The sequence below is a fragment of the Haplochromis burtoni genome, unplaced genomic scaffold, assembly GCF_018398535.1.
Source record: "Haplochromis burtoni strain Fernald_Lab_line unplaced genomic scaffold, NCSU_Asbu1 Contig_468, whole genome shotgun sequence".
Classification (NCBI taxonomy): domain Eukaryota; kingdom Metazoa; phylum Chordata; class Actinopteri; order Cichliformes; family Cichlidae; genus Haplochromis; species Haplochromis burtoni.
This window is the reverse complement of record NW_024582829.1, coordinates 279451-293561: the sequence shown is the minus strand read 5'-3', so window position 1 is coordinate 293561 and position 14111 is coordinate 279451. Positions and strand designations below refer to the sequence as shown.

The 14111-nt window shown below is 41.0% G+C and overlaps 1 protein-coding gene across 1 annotated transcript; it reads right to left on the bottom strand.

Moving 5' to 3' along the window:
- Positions 1–881: 881 nt before the first annotated feature.
- st6galnac5b (ST6 (alpha-N-acetyl-neuraminyl-2,3-beta-galactosyl-1,3)-N-acetylgalactosaminide alpha-2,6-sialyltransferase 5b) lies at positions 882–13926 on the bottom strand. The gene is made up of 5 exons (XM_005946506.2): positions 13745–13926; positions 12979–13200; positions 5837–6246; positions 4188–4295; positions 882–2329 (listed from the first exon to the last, which is right to left on the bottom strand). Exons 1-5 carry the CDS (start codon positions 13763–13765, stop codon positions 2086–2088), a joined length of 1005 nt encoding a protein of 334 aa, XP_005946568.1. The 5' UTR covers positions 13766–13926; the 3' UTR covers positions 882–2085.
- Between the last annotated feature and the right edge of the window lie 185 nt (positions 13927–14111).

Below are 14111 nucleotides of genomic sequence, written 5' to 3'. Positions count from 1 at the left end.
AGTCATTTTACACACTAGTATTATTAGAGAATGCGTTATTGTTAATGTTATAATGTTTCTATAGTATGTTTGTCACATGAAATGTGCCGTATCGATAAACTCAGCTTGGCTTATCGCTTCTCTCTGTTTCCAGTGATTTTCTTGGAATAAGCTCTGGGTCATTTTCACTTACAGAGATAATGATGGTAACGGTCTTTTTATCTAACTCAGAATATTTTAGTCAAACTATTTATCTAATAAAGTATTATTACATTTAAATGATGTTTTAAATGCCATTTGGCATCCAAGATGTATGATCTGATAATTTTTTCAAATTGCCTACATCACAGCTTTTATCCTTTTTTTTCTTTGAACGGTTCCACATTTAATGGAAATGATTATGCGGCCTCAAGGAGGTGTTTAAGATAGCAACAGCAGGCTCATTTGCAGCCAACTTGTCCTTTCAGGTCTTTAAAATTCAACCTTTCTACCTGAAGAGCCAGTAATTGGTGCACAGTGCACACTGTTCAGATCTAAGGAGCAGTGAGTCCACTTAGCATGACACCGCAGCACAGCGTGGGCTTTTCTCAGAGCACCTGAGAGCCTTACAATATTAAGATTCAACCTGAGTGCTGGTCCTACTGGTAAAAAGTGAATGAACACAGAAACAGGCAGCACTCTGACTTTTTTTTGCAGCCCGCCTCTGCGGGATGAAACAACTTGAATTCTGCAGTAGTCATGCTGCTCCCCCTAACCCTGGAGATATGGTTGGATAGGTCAATATCAGGCCCAGCTAGAATCCAGTTTCCCTCTATTGGTATGCTGAACAGAAGGAAGACAGAAGCCCATGGGTCAAGACCGAAGCGGCTGCTCAGGACACTTTGATATAATCATTTTTATCTGTGGTAGAGTAGCTGACTTGGCTGGAAGTCAAGGAAAAAGCCTTTGAGGACTTGTTCTGACATTTGGATTTAATCACAGAACAAATCATGGCCTCGAGTATCAGACACATGGGCTGGCAGGGCTTTCTTGAGGGCAATCTGTTACAGAGAGCTAGAGAGCAAAATGAGACCTAATTATCATGTCTCTATAAACTGGACTGTGTCTAAATACGACTTCCATCGAGGGGAGATTACATTTACACATGATGTACTGTGCCATGTTTGTGACAAGAATTTTATTTCCATCACATTTAATGCCAAATATTGGCAAACTATACATGACTTTCTTACAGGAATGTGGAAACACAGACATTAAGAGCATAAATGATCCGACCCAGTAATGTAAAAATCCAGTCCAGCCGTGCGTTGTCACTTGGTTGGTCCTCCACTTTCATTCAGGCTGCACCTATCGGATAAATTCCCATGAAATTTGTCACAGACATTTATATCCCAAGAGGATACGCTTTTACATCCACCATGAAGCTGACATTTGTGCTTGTGAGTGAAGTGTCTCATGAATTCCAGTCACTTTAGTCGAAAATCATAAAGCTAGGTTTATTATTCATGAAAATGATGAATATAGTCCCTTCTTTTTTCGCCACGCGTGAATGGACCTGTGCATAAAAAATAGCAGTTGTAAGCATGGCATTTCATGACATAATCATCAGTGAACACCAGCAGTAAAGTGGTCTGTTAGCCTACTACTATCCTATGCGTCATCAGCGCAACACTGAAGGCATGACGTTAGCGTCATATGGAAGAGTTTTTATTCCATTTTAATTGATAGAATAGATGAGACATGCACCCAGTTTTTCAGTGTTTACTGTTTTCCTTTTGCCTGTTTCCTCTCTGACAGCTCAAGTGTTACTAAAGCGGCTCTATTTTGTGTAAAAAGCACACTTGAGACAACCCTCATGGCTTTGATTCCAGTATGAAATTCATCCTTTTAGAGTTACACTTCCAAAGCATTGTTGAGGCTTTGTGCTGCTGTTACGCAATGATCCCATTCTGCCAAGCTGCTTAGACAGTCGGCTAACAGCCACAAGCAGCTCGCTCTGTCCTGCTGCTGTCTTGTGTATTCATACTGGCCAGAGAGGGAATCTGAACGCTGAAAACCATCCACACACATATTTCACATTTCTGGGGATCGTCTCTGGGATGCATTTCAGGATCCGGCTGGATTTGCAGTGTACGAGCCATTCACGGTGGTGACGATGGGAGAGGGCTTCCAGTCTGGCTGGTAAAAGTGGATGTCACGGGTTCGAGCCCAGTTTGCAAATACCGCCTTCTCTGTGATGAAACGGTGGTGGCTTCCTCGCCGATTTCTCTCGTGAGAAAGATACATGGAGCACTCGTTGGGCCCCGAGGGCTCATAGTAATGATATGGTACAGTAGGATGGGAGGAGGATCTACACAGGCGAGAAGAGAGAGGAGGAAGCCATGAAATAGCATGAAAGCCAATGCGCACAGGGGGGATGTCGAAATAGTGTGTAATTATGAGATTCATGGTTGGGGAGGGGGAAAGAAACAAGTCGGAGAGGGGAATAAAGAGAAGAAGGAACAAAGAAAAACAGAAAGATCAGAAGAATCTGCACTCACAGAAATGTTCATTATACACTCTCCTATTCATCTGACACTCACGCTAACACAAAGCTCAGTGGAGGAGCTTTCTGTGACACGTGAGAGTGCCATGAATTTTTCAAAGTGTTCTTTGTGCTCTTGTCCTTGCGGCCAAATGTTAGAAAATAAAATCAGCAAATTTTCCAGTGTCTCTTAAATGCTAAAAACACATGGTAAAAACCTGTACAGTATATTTTCAGCAGCGCTGTTTCACTGTAAAATGTGAAGATGTTTTCAGTGGTGCTGTCGTCCACTGCAGGGAGTAAATGCTATATTACCAAGTTGGAAGACATCATTAAAGATGCACTAGACACGATTTTATGTGGAAACATCAGTGGTGTCGGCACACACTAAATCACAGAGTGAGGCTGCAGCACAAAACAGAAGAAGTGTTCCATTCGCTTCATGCACTATTTGGCCCACTGGCTCAAACAGGAAGTGACAAACTGAACCTGCCGTGAGGATAAAGCATCTCAATGCATATTTTAACAGACAAAACTCGATGCTAAGGAGAAAATAACATTCACAAACCAGTGAATAAGGGTTAAAAGTGCGTGCATGTGTGACACGCTCTTTCTCAGTATAATTATTTAATTCTAATAACATTCGGTGGATTGGTATGTCTTGTTTTCTGCTGCATTGTGCAGCTCCAAACCTACTGCACCCATCAGACAAAGCTAGTTAGTAGATGTTAAATATGGTGGAACATTGATATTTCTTTTGGGAGTTGGTGGAGAGCAAAATGCTGCAAAATGCAAAATGCTCAGATGATTAAGCAGCTTATCTAAATATTTTTTTCTATATTATATTTATTTCTGTAAAGACACAAGAGTTAGCCTTGGGATCATTCAAATATGTGGTCCCTGGCTACATCTTAAAAGGTAAAAGGAGAAGAAGAAAAAGAAAACATACCAAAAGCCCAATAGTGAAGGGAAACGAGTTGGCAATAGGAGAACAACCAACTCACTGCTTTGTATCTGCTTATCAATCAACTGATCATTAATTTATTTAACTGGCATTTCAGAGCATTACTCTGCTGTCTGACGCTGACGGGTACAGAGCTCCACTCTTACACACCTTTACATTTAATGCAGACTGACCAAAAGAGCTCGTCCTCAAAGAAATAATGCAGTCCTGTAACGTCAGACTTCTTTCCATTTGTTTTTTGTTTATCCTAGTAGTAATAAACCGACTAAAGAGAAACCATATTGTGTAAAATCTGACAAATATGACAAACATTCATGTATTTAAGATTTTCAAGACTAAATAACTGTACGTCTGTAAAATTAAACATTGCCAATAATAATATGTCATTTCATCATAGGTTTTCAATGCTCTATTATTCAGTAATTACATTGTAGTCTATTAAAATTCCCATCACACATCTTGGTACTAAAAAACATATCATATTTTAGAATGGTGGGGTCTTTACTTTATAACATCAAATAAAAACCCTGCTGGCCTTTTACCCAATTATAAACTGACACAATATTACTGAAAACCAAAATATTTGAATTGCATGGAACTATGTTTTGGCCATGGTGGTTTATCAATAAAAATCTACAAGTCATATTATGCTAAGTTTAAAAAAAAATGAAGCAAAGCTAATAAATATTTGGAGAAGAAAAAGAAACGGCAGGAATCTACCTGCAGAAATCAGGAGGCACCATGCCATAGACGTTGATCCTATCACACAGCTCCAGGGCTATAGCCATAGTAAACCAGCCGGTGCTCAACCAGGAGTTGGAACTCTTCCTGGAAGAAAAGAGAAGCTTACCATTTTCACAAAAATATACTGAGCGCACTTCCTTCTTACTGCCTGTTCAGAAAAGATTAAAGATGGTAAAACCGTAGTTTTTAGATTTCATCTGATAAGTCGCTGAAGAGGAAACCCTGTAGCCGACTGTGTGACAGTTGATACATGGGCTGTTATAAAAAAGAAATAGAATAGAAAATAAAATAAAGATAAATACATAAAAACATTCATTCTGACACTGGCTATTGCTACATGAGAGCAGAAGTCACTGGATTGCCATTCAAATGCAACATTTTTCATTCAGTTTTCATTCTGTTGGCTTATTGTTCACATGCAAATGAGTTTAGATGAATAGCTGCATTCACGACAGTCTTTGTCTGCCTTTGTCTTTTTTGCAAGGTCACATTCAGCCATTTTCACTTTGCCTGTCCCGCGTATGCAAAGAGACAATTACCAAGTATTAAAAGTCAGGAAACGTGCCTCCGCTTCATAATCTCTATAAGCAAAGAACGTGTATACCTCTTTGTTAACCCAGCTTGAGATGTTTGATGATAAAATGTTTTCTTTTTGTGAGCTGTTTCTTTAGAATGTTATTACTTTTTAATGCAATATTAAAGATAATTTTATTCGAGATGCAGGATTGGGACTACAGTGCAAGCATTTCACTTCCTGATGCCTACCAGCTGCATACACCTGTTAGGCTTTCCCATAGGAAAATTATACCTTTGCATAAAATGTACACAGGAGGTATGTTATATCTGTAGATCCCTCTGAAACCTTACACTGATGATGAAATGATGTGCTGCTTCCTGGAAATGTAACTACATGTCACATGAACACAGCCTACAATGGTTGTGATTGGCCAGTTTAGTAGCATGGATTCTTCCCATGCATTACTTTTTTTCTCCAGTTTTCAGATCAGTGAGTGAATGATGATCATAGCCTCAAGATAAGGACTCACAGATGTCCTGAGGGGAGATTGCCAAAACGATCACGAATGCTGGCAAAGGTGTCGGCCACTCATGTAGTTACATCTACAAAGATTGAGTCACATGTATCAAAGGGTTCTGGCATGTCTGGGAGCTGCTGCAGCTCTTCATTAAAGCCTCATCCAAATCGCAGCCTCTCGCTCAGCTCATACGTATATCCATCACATCCTGTTTGCACAATCAGGGTTTGGAGTTTGTTCACAAATTGCATTTTACATCTCGAAGGTAATATCAGTGTCTGGTGCATCCTGTTGTTTTTGCATTCTTTAAACTGTGTTTACGTTTATGCGTCAAAACAAAAAATAATGAATAATGAATCCCTTACTCCTGCCTTTGCTTATGACAAACATACATCTGCTGTGTACTGAATTCTGTACATAAAACAATAGGTAGGAAATTAGTGCTTTCTATCTTTGTAATATATTCCCCTAATATAAACACTAATGACAGTTCTTTTGTGTGTTGTGTGTCTCTTGATTTCTTTTCACCTCTCCATCTTGTCTCATTCAAGTCCCAAAAATATAAAACTCGCTCATCATGTGAATATTTACCTGTCAATCCCAGTTTCCTTTTTAAATAGTTCATCAAACTTCAGCATCTTGATCCTGGAAATAATGTAGATTTTAAGTTTGGGTAGCAGCTGGTTTAAAAGCTTTAGGTTGTTGTAAACATGGCCTTTTCCATCACGTCTCATGCAACTGCTCGGTCCCCAGAAGATGAACACTGTGTCTTGGCTCATGTTGAGGAGCTCCTGCCTGCTCCGCAGCACCCTTTGCAGGCTGGAGTGAGCTATAACACGCAGGCTTGCGCGCCGACCGACGTCCTGCTGATACCCGAGGCTGGGAGCATCGTTCATACGAATAACACACTCAGAGCGGTCGATTTCTTCGCCCCTCTTGCTCGCTGTCAGTTGCCCAGAGCTGGTCACCAGGGCACAAGTCCTGCAGTGCATTTTCAGCGGCTGTGAAGTTCAAAGTTAAAAAGTCAGACATCGTTGCAGTTTCATTCACATTATGTAATGAGACAAAGTGGTGGAAGAGAAAAATCCAACTACAAGTCACAGATGGACTTAACAGTTTCAGATAAATAAGTTTAAATCTCTCTGGCACTCCGTAAAACCAGATGTAGCTTCAGAGCGAGGTCCTAACTTGATGTGCAAGATACTGTATTATTTTTACTTACATGATTGAAAATGTATCTTAAACACATGAAGATAAAAAGTGTGTTAAAAAGTGTTTTTTAGCCTTTGAGAACCAGAAACCAACAATATTTGCGTTCAGTAGTTGTTGACGTATTTAAATGTGGGAAATGAGATACTATCAAGTCAAATCTTATTTTTTCTGAGATGCTCTGCTTGATTTTAAAATGTGGCAACCACGAAAAGCTTAAGCAAGCTTGAAGCATATAAAGCATCAGCAAAGAGGATTCTAACACTGGAGTTTAAAGCAAATTCGTGTAGAGCCCTTTCAATCATTGATTATGATTCGTCTGCATTCAGACGGGTCTTGAATCAAGCAGGTAGACTTGTATTGGGCGACTCTGTCTGTTATTTAAACAGTTGACAGTATAGAGCAGAGGCTATTTGACACAGTGCTTTCATTTTCTATCAACATCACACATTCAGCAGTTTTCACTTAAAAAAAAAAAAAAAACATAAAACAGGGACGACATGCACTGGTCAACATCCTGTTCATGCAAGCTTTTTGTGCAGCATTGGAGTGAAGAGTGCTTGTTTGGGCTTGAACCAGGTATTCATGTTGCGGCATCCAACCAGGTTTTTCAAACTTGAAAAATGCGAGCTCAGACTGAATGATCCGACAGCAAACACCCAGAGACTCTTCACATGAATTATTCCCCACCCTAATAGAGAGCTGCATCGGCATTCTGAACTGTGCTCGGTACATCACACTCCATCAGGTTCTGAGGTGGGAACGTGTGTGTGTGTGTGTGTGTGTGTGTGTGTGTGTGTGTGTGTGTGTGTGTGTGTGTGTGTGTGTGTGTGCGTGCAGACAGGTGATTTTACCAGCGCCAGAGGCTGCACTGCTACCACAGCTATATTTATAATACACCCCCACTATCTCTGTGACCCCACGCTGAATGATTGCCATGTGTGCATGTGTGTCTCTTTGTAAATGTGTGTATGAGTGCAATGTCTGGGGATGTCTGTAAATCTGTGTGGCGAGTTCAGTGTAGCCCCAAAATATGTAATGAAATCACGTTTCTCTGGCAAGAATTTGCAACAGTCTGAAAAACATCTAGATCCAAAACTAGTTGGAATTCCTTCAAACGAACACACTCAAAGTCTTTGTTCGGAACACTCATCACATTTCCATTCTCCAGCAGATTTCCCCCCTGAAAATCATCCCTGTTGGGATGTGCGCGCTCTCTCAATATCAGGTAGGTTGGAGCAAATTACACACTTGGTTGCACAAACACACCCTCCCCGTCTTGGCTGGGAAGAATCACAGTCCTTTTAGGTCTTTCTTTCTCTGCAGACAACAGAGAGACAGAAAGTGCATTTTCCCCTAAGCACTGTCCAAGCAATTACCGCAAAGCATAATCCAAATTATAATAATGTTAAAAGTCAGGAAGGTGTGTTAAACAAGTGAAAGTCAATTGAAGGTTGCCAGGCTGGTGTCATAGTTTAAAGTGCCTGTGAAATAATAAAAGTGTCCTTGACAGCGATGCTGAAGTTCCAGCTTCAGCTCCCAGAGCTTCTGACAGCTTGATGTTGCTGGGAAATAGGCACTTATAAATCCTGTATCACAGCGAGACTGGCTTTCAAAATCACAAGCAGAATATTTCAGAGGCCAGGCAGCTGAAGGTGCAACCCACAGACTAGTGACTGGATAAATAAATGAATGGAATTCCTTACAAGTAGTTTTCACTCATAATCAGCCTTGAATTACCTTTGATTTGTCCTTTGATTCGTGAAACAACCATCACTTTAACACCTGCTGACTCCTACGCACACATATTCAGACTTTATTATGCAGACAGAAGGTTGTCTACTTTGATCAATAGTGCACAACCTATAAATCAATACGCTTTCCTGAATTAACGTGACCTAAAAAGACACTAATTTCAACCGAGGCTGTTCACTGAAACATGATGAAGCTGACTGGATTAATGAGGTCCATATTGTTAAGAGCAGGACAAGAAGATGCAGTTTGGAGTACGGCTCTGGTTCCAGTCCCAGTCAATTACCGCCCACTCTCTGACTCCAGACTAATCAGTATGATCCTGATTATACACTTCCCAGGGGAACCCAAGATCATAATTGCTTTCAGAGCAAACCCCATCAGTCAACCTTTGATATTGAACAAGAGCTTCTTCTGTTGTGCCTCCAGTCTCCAAATTCATGTCTGCAAACCTCCTCGGTTTAAAAAGGTTACAGCGCACAGACTTGCAGGAAGAAGTCGTGGGATGTGATATTTAGAGGTCAGACAGAAGTGATGAAGAAAACCTGGGAAAAAAATGTCTCTTGCTGTCGTAATTAACCACAGATTAAACCCGAGATAAGTAACCTGAAGATTTATACCTGCTTGTCTCTCACCACCAGTTTCTGACTTATCTTTTGGACTAAGTTATTTTTGTTGGATTTAGGTAAAGCTACCTGTTAGGTTTATGATCAACATGTAGGGTCAAGGTTGGAAATAGAGCATGTTTTAGCAAAGACATTACGAAACTGAATTACCTTCAATCAGAGATTTTTTGTCCACTTGTTCATATGACTGTTAGATATCCAGGTAACTTGCTTTGGTGTCTGTTTAGCACTGGTTATAATGGTATTAGTCTACAGAGACTGCTAGAAGGTAGTGGATTGGCACACTCCATACTGTATCTCAGCTGACTCTTAGACTCAAGCCCAGTGGTCTCCATAGAGACATTTTCAGAAACAATAATTGGGGCTTTATTTATTTTATTTTCAGCTGCAGATTTGAAGTTCACTTATGGAAGCTTAACTGTAGAAACATGCTATCTACAGTGTGCCTCAATAATTAGTTTGTAATCATTTTCAGATAATAACAAAGCTCTGCATACACAGAAAGAATGCACAGACAATAACTGCTTGATTTGGTTTTAGACTTTTTTTATTGGATTTCTGATTATTGTGAGCAATAGAAAGACTTATCCTGTGATAGGAGCAGTAGTGGGAAAAAAACAAGATGCGTTTTCTGGAAATGAATCAAAATCATTTAGATGTTGAACATTGTCACTGAATACTTTCCAAAGTGCACAGAATTGGGCAATAGTGGCTCAGCTGAGAGCAGGAGGAGATGGAAAAAGCCCCTCTTCTGTGGCACGAGGGATTCACGATCAGTGCTGCTTTCTTTTCCCAGAGACCAATTAATTACAATGAAATCCTCCCGACAGTTCCCCTAGACATCTCATTAAGCTCCTGCCAATGACACACAATCAGGTCGCGATTCCAAATCTGTTCTCAATTTGAGGAAATAGTTAAGACAATAACAGCACCTGTCTTCTTCTTCTTCTGCTCGAGTCAACTAAGAGAGAGAAGAGACAAAAAATCATTTCCTGCTGGTGATGTTTACGATTTCCTCTTGACTACTGCTATTCGCCTAATTTTTCAGTAAAAACTAGACAACAGATTAGGCTTTGTATTATCATTCTGAGTGTTACAGCTGATAACATCGCCAGTTTTACCAGGAGTGCTCCCTTACCTTGAGCTGAATTTAAATGTGTATATCCTAAGTCATCCAATAAGAGAGCTCAAAGAGCTGAATTTATTTTGTTCCTGCTTTTTTTCACACGCTGACTGTTAATATAAGCTGCCTTTGTACACTACGAGACGGCTTTAAATTGAACGTCAGACAGGTAAAGACAGAATAAGCATTATAATGGCGCCCATTCCCCCCAGGCTGGCTGCATTAAAAGCTGTCAGAGCACAAAGAGGCATTGCCCATAATAAGTAGGTACATCATAAAGTTGCGCTGGCACACAGTCCGCACTCATGCTTTCACACCGGCTTTGTGATTAGAGACTATAAAGGCCAATGTAGATTGGCTCTGCTGACAGTTCTTCAAAGGTCAACATCTCTTTAACTCGAATCGGCAAAACATCAGTGAGGCTGCAAAGATGAGGGGCCAAGCAGAAGATGGAGCGAGAGTGTGTTAACCTGTGTGTGTGTGAAAGAATCTGTTCAAGTCAGCAGCTCTAATCACTGCAACACGCCAAAGAAAAGAAACACATACTAGAGGCAGAAAGCTCCCCAAAAGAAAACTTGCAGACGCTGCAGAAGTCATACAGAGAGAAACACAATGAGAAACTATTCCACACAAATATGCACCATAACTCCGATGTGTGATCTCACAGTACGGAGATTTGTGGGGTTCAAAGCTGCTGTTTTCTTTTCACACATTTAAGCAACGAAATGAGAACAGAGGAAAGCCAAATGTTAAGCCTATAACCCTCTGCTACATGAGGCAGCACAGTCGTAGTGATTAATGTGTGCTGGGTGTTTTGCCACCTCTTGGGTGATGCATAAATGAGCAAAGCCGCCACAGACCACCACCCACCTTAGTGAAATCACAGCCCATGTGAACAAGATATGCACATAAGTTAATACAGGCAATAATCAGGGTCCAGCAGGCACACCAGATAGAGCTTTCCTCACATTCCCAAGCATCTCTGGCTCTGATGGGGGCATAAAATTTTAACAGCGTGTCTGCGTGAGTGTACTCGTGCTGTGTGATGGTGTGTGTCTCTGTGTCTGCACACACACTTGTGTCAAAGCCAAGATTCCCTCCACTAGAAGCAGCAGCAGACCTGAGATGACCCTAAAAGGAACTATACACAAGGATCCACCCACTCCACAGATCCTGCAGCAGGTCTGCTCTGGTTAGTCATTCTTGGGCTCTGACAGAGGATGAAGCAGCAGCAGCAGAGCTTGAATCTCCCCCAATGGGAGGGAGGTACAGAGTGACACTAAGCAGTATGAAACTGTCGCAGTGTGGATCCATCACAAATCACCTGTCAGCTAGGAGGGGTTGGATGAACGGGAGAGACCATGAATAATAAAGTGCCCACGCGCAAAGTCCAAAGTGAAGCAGCTTGCGTTCATTTCTCCTAAGACTACCTGCAAAATCTGAGCGCTGATCTTAGAATCAAGCTTACTCAAGACAGCACAGAGACGAATCCAACAGGCCTAAGCAGGATCCTCTCTTCAGAGCAGCATGACTCTCACACTCTGGTTCATTGATGGCTGAGCAGTGTAAGGTGAACACTAAGCAAAACTTTTTTTCTCCAAATCCGTTCCTGTCCAGTGCTGCCTGAGCATTGCAGCATGCTTTCCACTCTGCTGTGTCCTGCTGTATATTGTTCTCAGCGAGGGGAGACGTAATGCTGTGTGAATGCTCCATCTATCTCAAAGACGAGCCTGTGATAATGCAGTGGGTCAGAGAATCGGGCCTTTGTACTATATTACTGTTGAAGGTGCCGCTTACACGACCAAAAGATTACAGTGGTCATATCTTGAGTAGACATTATAGTTGAAATGCACCCTGTTTTAAGTGCTTTTGTCACTAAATATTTTATGCCGAAGACATTAATTATGAATTAAGCAACAGAGTGAACTATAAAGAGAACTTTGAGGTCATGCTTAAGAGATGAGATGGTATTATAAAAGCCTTTGAGGGCAAAATAAACCTTTAATAGACTCGTGCTGCTTTCTTAATGGAAAGTGTTAAGCAATTTTAATTAACTGGTTTTTAGAACTTTTTTATTGTTGTGAAAAGTTCAAACGAAAAGACCTCGCTGCTGCTGCTGCTGCTGCTGCAAAAAGGAAAAAAGGAAAACTGTCTGGCACATAAAGTAGTACAAAAATTAAATACACAAATGAGTTTTCAGTCACTGGGGGGGATTTTAAAAAACACATTTTTAGTGGACACCTGAACTCTGCATGCTACTCTCTGCTTTACCTGGATGACAGCAGAATACAAATTAGGTACAGCTGCTAAAAAAACAACAAAAACAAAGCAATCAGCGCAATCAATGTGCTTTCTGATGATGTTTATAATATGACCATCCGATTACAAAGATGTGCAAATGCACAGGGTGAATTCACCTTCCTTTGTGTAGAGTCTGATGGAGATGGTTGGAGAACTGTTAATTTGTCAAAAACGTCATAAAGATGCTGAATTCGAATTTCTTGCTCTTTTCCAAACATTGTCACTCTGCAGTATGTTATGACCCATGAGTTTCTGTCGTGTCACTGGTTTCTGTGCATCCATGTGCCTAAATCAAAACACATTTAGCCACCAGACACTTCACTTCACCTTCAAACATATATTTTCCAGGACTAAACCTCCTCCTCCTCCTCTCTGTGCAGGCACCTAATGCACTGGCAAGGACCCAAACACTCCAAAGAAACACTGCTATTGTGTGTTATGTTATATCTTTGATATGTTTGAAAATGAAAACAGTTTCATTATTGATTTTCAGGTGAGATAGCATTACTGCTAAACATCTGAGATGATCTATATCCTGCACAGTTTCAATTCCTAAGCAGCTTTTATAAAAAACAAAAAGACAAAAACAAATGTGGACCATAATATCTCTGTTTGTAATATGCATGCAAGTGCTCTGGAGTTTCAAAGAACCAGGTGCAGCATCATTACCGCCCATAACAGGGCTTGACTTGGTTCACAGGGAACAGATGGTCCGTATTTACCTTATGATCCATGACACCTGAGTACCCCTCCAGAGATGTTGTTTGGAGTCTCTGTGATCTGTCCGGTACTTTAGTGGACTGAACTCGCGCATCCAAACGGTAAGAGGACGATGAGGACGAAGAACTTGATGAGGAAGCTGATCTGTCACCAGAGCTGCTGTTGTACACCAACAAAAAGCTGGTAACCATGGTAACGATGATGATGCCACCAACCCCTTGGCACTGCAGGGACACGTGAAACACCAGAAAGACAAATCTCAACATCACGCCAGAGCATGATTCAGCCAGTTCAAGACCGACACAGCCACAAGCTTGAGGATGAAATCTGCACCTTTGGTCAGGATTGTTGATTTTGACTAATTAACTGCCAGCTTTCAAAGCAAATGCAACATAACAAATGCAAAGCTGAAAATGTAATGCCAGCTATTCTTCTCAAATGCGCTCAACGTGCTCTGTCAACAAGGAAACACGTTTTAAAACGAGGCTGCAAAAATACTGTTAGGTTGCTCAGTTCAGACGTGTCATATTTAACCCCATCCCCACTCCCAACCCACGCAGGGAAAAAAAACTTTAAACGGCCGAGCTGTTGTAGGATTATTCTCTGTGAATATTACGCGTATGTGGCAAAGTGCAACTGGGTCACATTCGGTGAAAGAGCTCAGTCTGCAACTCCACTTCTGAGAGGCAGAAATATATATATATATATAAAAGCTCCCCACAGCGGAATATTACAGTGATACTTCCGACGGCTTTCATTCATAATTACCACTTTTATCTTCATCTTCATTTCCCCTTTTGTCGGCTCTTCATGCTAGGCGTCGGGACTCTTCAGCATGCAACACTTGAGCGGCGGCATTACTGGGCTCACCGCGCAGCTAAAGAAAACGACACTCCACTACTCTGCTCCCGTTCTCTCCTGGAAGCCCTCATTCAACAGCGCGCTCCTCATGGTCCTAAACAACTCCACTTCCCGACTTTCCTCCGTCAGCCTTTTCTAAACAGTAATACTCCTGCACCGTTTCTCTGTCAATATAAATTCACATGTATTAATCTCTGGTGTTATAGACATGTGAATTTATTTTAAAAGAAAATACTTCAAATGATTAAGAAAAAACAGGTTAAAAAAAAAAAAA